Source organism: Embiotoca jacksoni, unplaced genomic scaffold (genome assembly GCF_022577435.1).
Source record: "Embiotoca jacksoni isolate LCO1_2020_lvr unplaced genomic scaffold, fEmbJac1.0.p SCAF_14, whole genome shotgun sequence".
NCBI lineage: Eukaryota > Metazoa > Chordata > Actinopteri > Embiotocidae > Embiotoca > Embiotoca jacksoni.
Genome location: NW_027185274.1, coordinates 10,447,445 through 10,454,114, shown reverse-complemented (window position 1 = coordinate 10,454,114; position 6,670 = coordinate 10,447,445). Strand labels below are relative to the sequence as shown.

Sequence of the window (6,670 nt, the reverse complement as noted above, 5' to 3'; positions counted from 1 at the left end):
CCCGATGCTCTGCATCGTCTCTCTCTCTCTCTCTCTGCCTCCATCCCCGTCTCTTTTTTCCCTCTCTGACCCAGAGGGCCGTGTTTCACTGAAAATCCAATCCTCTTTTTTTAAACCTGCTGTTCCATTTCACTCCCATTTTGTCACACTGCAGTGCACACACAATACCGCTCCTCCCTCATTTCAAGTCTTTTCTCTGTCTCCACAAATACACACACACACACACACACACACACACACACACACACACACACAAGTTCACAGTGAGACACACACTCACACATTCATACACACACTCACACACTGACAAACATTTGCACAACTGCATAAACACAATCGAAAAAAGAGGCTGATACAGAAAAGAAAACGAAACCTTAATTAAGCAATCGATCAAATTTGATGCTCCTGGTTGGATTCATACACAAACAACACACACACACACACACACACACACACACACACACACACACACACACACACACACACACACAGCCCTTACAAACCTCACACTCTCACTTGTAGCTCTGTGGCCATCCATCATAGCTTCACTGACTCCATTCAGCCCCAACTCAGAACCAATCACACAGAGGTGAGGGACTGACGTGTGCGTGAGATTGAATCACCATTTGCTTCGGGAACAGACACCGAGATGTTTCATGCTGTTGAAGCCCGTTTCAGCAGAACCGCGTGAGAGTGAACACGGTGAACTGAGGTCCGTACTGTTGACTGCTGAACAGTTCTGACTACTGATCATTTGTGATGGAGAGGCCGCTCAACTGTGAAACACAACTACACACACACACACACACACACACACACACACACACACCCATACACACCTTTGTCTTGATGCTTTGGCAATATCACTCGGAGCACCTACACTAATAACACTGAACCGAAATTAACTCAAGCGATAGTTTGAGTTTCTCACTAAACATGTCAGTAACTGCTACTACCAAGAATTACAGCACGGATAACATTTGTTGCAGCTTTATTTTCAAATAAATACACACAGGTAATAGAATAACCGTATAACAAAAAGACACCTGTCCCCTCTAAAAGTAACAAGAATGGTTGATGTGTAGTTTTACACTGTTTTATGAAATGTATAAGATGAGCGGTGTTTCGTTAGACCAGCAGTAGCCTCAGTTACTGCTGTATCACTTTGCTGTCAGGTGCATCAAAGAAAAAGAAAGGATGGATTTTTCATTCAAGTATTAGTGTTGATATAAAAAGTCAGTTCTTCCTGGGTCCTGTTTTCTTACACTCTGGTCCTTTCCCTTGAACAACATTACACAAAGGACAGGGACAAAAAAAAAAATAGCTGCATTCAAAGTTTTTGGTCTACAAGCGGAGCCCAGACAAGGCTGTTAATTAGAAAATGACCGTGTTCATATCAGAGCCTGACATTTTGGAGCATGAATAATTTGTCCTGCGTATTTGTTGCCCCGGTCATAACTGCACTTTCACAAAAATGTTATCTTTATCTTGGGCTTACTGTGCTCATAAAAGCCCTCGTCCTTGGAGTCTCTATGCGCTCGGCCTCATCAGAAAGACGTCTTTTCACTGTTGTTTGAGAAAGAGCGCCGCTCCAGTCTGGATCCACTGGTTGAGGTTTGCTCCACAGGGCAGAGAGATATGCGTGACCACCTTCACCCTCTCCGAGCTGGTATACAGAGGCAGCCAGATTCTCTCCTCTGAGTCGGAGTCAGCAGCAGAAGTCTAGGAACAAATGTAGATGTAACAAATGTTTGCGTGCACTATTTCTGTATTAAGATCCCTTACATTTGCAAGCGTTTAGCATTCAGCCTTTCCTAGACAACAATTTAAACTTGAATACAGCAGTCCACAACAGCAGAAATCTCCATTTACATAACCACAAAAAAAAACCTTTCTTTGGACCGACTCCTGTTTGTGCAAGTTTAATACAAATCTTCATGTCAAACATAAAAAAAAAAAAAGTATTCAAGGTGAAGGAGACTAGTGATTAAACCATTAGTCAATCAACTGATCAGCAATGTGAGCATTTCCTGCTTTTCTCTGTTTAATCACTTTAAAATGAACATCTTAAAATTTTGGACAAAACAGGTTGAAATGCATCACTGCAGGCTTTGTAAAATGATGATGCTTGTTATTAACAATTTTATACGCAAAATAGTTACAAAAAATAGTTGTTAGTTGCTCCACTATGCTGCCTTTTTAAACACCAATTTGTACCTGTGAAACCCAGGCCATGTAGCACGGCGGGACGGCGGACACACTGGGAGAGTCATGTTGGTTCTCACAGAGATGGGCGCCGTCAAAACTACAACCCTCCAGCTGGAGACCTCCAACCTACAAATGGAGTGTGAGAGCGCGAGGGGGAGCAGAAACACACACAGGGAAGACAAAAATAAAAACCAATTGAGGGATTCACAAAGAAGAGATTGTTAAAAGCAGCAGGTTCAAAGTGAAGAAGAGACAAAGATGCCAATATAGTTGTTGGACATACACAGAAGAGGCAAACAAAGAAAAGAGGATAGAGGCTATATAGCTGAAGGCAAATATAGGGCATGAGACGGAGGCACACGTTGCTGTCACCGGATTAACTAGCATGTTATGCACATTCTACATGAGAGACGTAGTGTTTATGAGAGTGAATTTAGTCCGGTGACTCAGGGATTTTCCACAGTAGGCCAGACAATAAAGGGAGCTCTGGCGTCAAATCAGAGGCACACAGACAACTATTAAATCACCATAATCTGGGCAAGAAAAGCAAGAGAGTGAACGAGAGACAAATCCAGAAAAAGCTTCACTTTGTGTTGTGTGTGTGTGCGTGCGTGCGTGTGTGTGTGTGTGTAAGAGAGCTCACAGCTTCACAACAATTATCCTCTTTCTCCGTCAGATGTCTGAGCATTTCCCTCCCCTCTCTGCAGCTGCAGCCTCTTTTTAAGCACCCACACCCCTCCTTTCTCTCTTTGTATATGTTAACTACGTGCACGTCAAATCGTGCCAAGTTTTATTGGCATGACAGGAATGACACTATTGCAGAAAAGTGTTCAACTGAAGACAATACAGCTGCATCCCCCTTAAATCGCAGAATGAAAAGGACAGAAATGAAGACAGAGAGCAGTGCTGTGCAATTTTCGGGATTCCACATGATGTATTTCTGTCGATTGAATGCATCAAAAAGCCGAGGAACGCTGAGATGACTGCTGTCAAGGGCAACAGACTTGTCTCTAATTAATATGCAGAAAAGTCTTGGCTTTCTTTCTAACCTTGTTTTCTTTCTCTCTTGCAGTTTCTGCTTTCATATCTGCATCTGTAATCAATTCTTGCTGTCTTTTACTCCATTATTTTCCAATGTCGGTCTTGTTCATAGCGCCAGTATTCTGCAGCTGGATGGGAGGGTTTGCAGTTTGCATGCATGATCTGTATGTTAATGTGAGTTTGCTGTGATTGTACCTTGACTTGCAGCTTGGCCTGTGCAATAGGACTCCTCCATGATGAGACAAACACCAAACTATCCATAGAACAGCCCATGGACCTGAAACCAACACAAGATTATTTCCACCCACGTCTACTCATTCTCTCTCACACAAGCCTACAAGCTTTCCGTGTTACCTGGCAGTTTCCTGCCTCAAAGCGTTGAGGAAGGTATCGGGGTGGAAGAGCTCAGACAGATCTAGGATGTCTGACAGAAGAGCTTGTCTACTTGCACGCTCCACCCAACTCTGTATACACAAACACACAGACAGACTCAAAGATTAATGAACCAAAAGCTTAACAAATAACAAAATAAACTCTCCAAGATAACACATAATTCAAGCATAAAATCAGTTTCACACAAGAATGAGGCAAAACTTAAACTAAATCATTTAAAGATAATAAGAATACACGCAATTTTCTTTCAATTCAAGGTAAAGAAATGTGAAACAGAGAGCTTTAAATTCTTAAAATATCTTTCAGTCTCTCACTATGAATAGTCTGGATGCAAATAGTCAATCAATCTGTGAGTGGACTTTGTGGGTATCTGTAAATGAGAAATGAAAGGTTTCCCAAAAGGAGAGAGCAAAACATAGTCAATAAAAATGTGTTGCTAAAATATTTTCGTTTGTCCTCGCGCCTTTTTATCACCACATCAACAAGCTAATAACACTTGAACCCAAATTACCTGCTAATGGGAACCCAGTACATGCGCACACTCTGAGGTATAAACAAACAGATTCCCATTTCAGCATGTTTATGTTTACACACACACACACACACACACACACACACACACACACACACACACACACACACACACACACACACACACACACACACACACACACACACACACAAACAAACATAGGCACATGTATGTAGACAGGGATTTGTGCAGAGAAACTGAAAGATGACAAATCCTGGACCCAGATTCAGGTACTCATGTAAATCATAACCCCTGTTCATGCTGACATATCCCTCCTTCTGTGTCACAGCAAAACCTATTTAGTTTTGTCAAAAGCTCTCCTAACATGATATCTTACAATACAATCCTTGTTTGTGTGCTTTCTTACATTATTATTTATGGAAAATGCGGCAGAGTCCCACAACTGATTCCTCTGCCCTTTTATATACTTAGAGCCAAGCTTATGGTGTTTTAACTCTGGATGGCTGCTGTGGCAAGATTTAAGCCTCGAGAGTTGACCTAAGATTGAAGTCTCGATCTATTCTGGGCCCTGTTTTGCATTTCTTCTCTTAAACAGGTAATCAGTTTTCTAAATCACCATGGAAACTAGTTGTTTTGGAGGTCAACTGAAGAAAAATGCTGACAGATAGAGGGAGAACGAGCAAACATCTGATCCAATCTCTGTTATAAATGGATTCCTTTTCAGCACGGCATCAGTCTGCACTGGCTTAGAAATAAATTACAATGAGAATTATGTCAAGAAAGAAAATTGCATAAATGCTAGCCTGTACTCATATTCACACAGGTCTAAACTTGCAGGCGGGTGCATGTGTACACACACAATCATCGGCAGACGTGCACCAAGACCGATTTTTGGGTATGAATAAAAAGGCGAGCGAGTGTGTGCTGATGGTGTGCATACTATTTGTGTGCATATATTGTGAGTGTTGTCAAGGTCGTCCTGCGCGTCTCCATGCACTGCTGTTCTGTTAGCTCTTTATTCTTCAGCAGCTCCACACAACAGCAGCTCTGGACAACTCTGCCGTTATTAGACTGATTAGCTAATAGAATACAGACAAGCTGCTAACAGAGATATCACTCAGTGCTGATGGGCAGAAATAGACAGTTAAGGACAGTGCAGCCTCTAGACAGACACACATGAAGACAGATGGAGTGCAGGTAGACGGCAGGCAAGCAGACAGAAAGCAATGAGAAGTGTCAGGCAGACATACACACAAACAGATGGGCAGGCAGGCAGGCAGGGAGACAGACAGACAGACAGACAGACAGACAGACAGACAGAGGCACGCCCACACCGATAATGAAATGCATCCACACAGAAACACACACACAGAAATAAATTATTTCTGAACGTGTGAGTGCATGTGTGCATTCTAGTCTGCCAGAGCATATTGAGGTAGGCGTACAGTCAGACACAGTTGAGAGGAGATGGAGAGGAGTTTCAGCCAGATCCCTTATTTCCTGGCACCAACCGAAGGCTGACACTTCCAAGAACCTCCTGCTTTTTTTCTTTTTTTTTTTTATAATAATCCCCTTTTATTGATGAAGCGCTTTTGAAAACAACATTAGAATTTTTCTGGCATGGTTTTATTCAACACATTGCCTAGATCACTCCATAAGCCAAACTTTGAAGTAGTACAGTCTCAGCTGAAGGACTCATGTCATGTGGGGATATACTTGAAAAAAATGTGGGATTCCAATTCATGTTTTAAGATATCTGAAATGCAAAGTCCTTTTGAAATCATATGAAACTCGAACAAAAATTAAATCCTGTAATATTCATCACTAAATGACAAGGCTTTAAATGCACGATGAATCTAAATGTATCCCTCAATCATTATACTAACACTGATTAAAAAACTCTGATGCTTCTTAAGTCTCATTCCCATGTAAGCAGCACTATTGAGGATTCTCACGGGCATTCGGGTTTTGTAATAACCAGTGAGGTCATCAGCAAATGTCTTTTTTGTTGAGAAAACTCTTTTTACATTAGTGGGCATTTGTGAATTTCAATCCCTGAAGGTATAATTCAAACTAAAAGATGACAAAGTCACAGACCACAATCAAGATAGTTTAGAAATATGTAATGATTACATGAAAGATGAAGATATTTTTTCACACTGTGTGAAGATGAAAATTATCTCTTTGAAAATTATCTCAAATTAAAATGCACTGTCACAACTGAAGATGATTTTATATCGTACTCCCAGTTAAAATACTGCAAGTATTCTTTGAGTGGCTGTGGTGAAAACACGTCCATGAGTTACCTGTATGGCGAGAGCGCGTGTTACTACAGCTCTGAGGTACTGCATTGGCTCCTCTGGTCCATCCCACTTATTCTGCCATGTTAAAGGACACTGCGGAAACAAAAGGAAACAAGCACAGAGAAGAAAAGTTATTTAAAGCCATTGTGAACATTTTTACAACAAAAATTAAAAAAAAAAAACACGTGTAAGCAAGAAGGTCATGTGAAGCAGGTTATTTCCACTGTGAACA

General features: G+C 41.3%; 1 protein-coding gene across 1 annotated transcript in view; it reads right to left on the bottom strand.

Moving 5' to 3' along the window:
• Positions 1 to 974: 974 nt before the first annotated feature.
• The window catches only part of dync2h1 (dynein cytoplasmic 2 heavy chain 1), a 103,043-nt gene continuing 97,347 nt past the window's right edge, over positions 975 to 6,670 (bottom strand). Inside the window, exons 93-97 of the mRNA XM_069147908.1 lie at positions 6,442 to 6,531; positions 3,604 to 3,713; positions 3,445 to 3,526; positions 2,218 to 2,334; positions 975 to 1,722 (exon numbers count right to left, since the gene is read on the bottom strand). Coding sequence (XP_069004009.1) covers positions 1,564 to 1,722; positions 2,218 to 2,334; positions 3,445 to 3,526; positions 3,604 to 3,713; positions 6,442 to 6,531 — 558 coding nt within the window. The 3' untranslated portion in view covers positions 975 to 1,563. The remainder of the gene's footprint in view (positions 1,723 to 2,217; positions 2,335 to 3,444; positions 3,527 to 3,603; positions 3,714 to 6,441; positions 6,532 to 6,670) is intronic.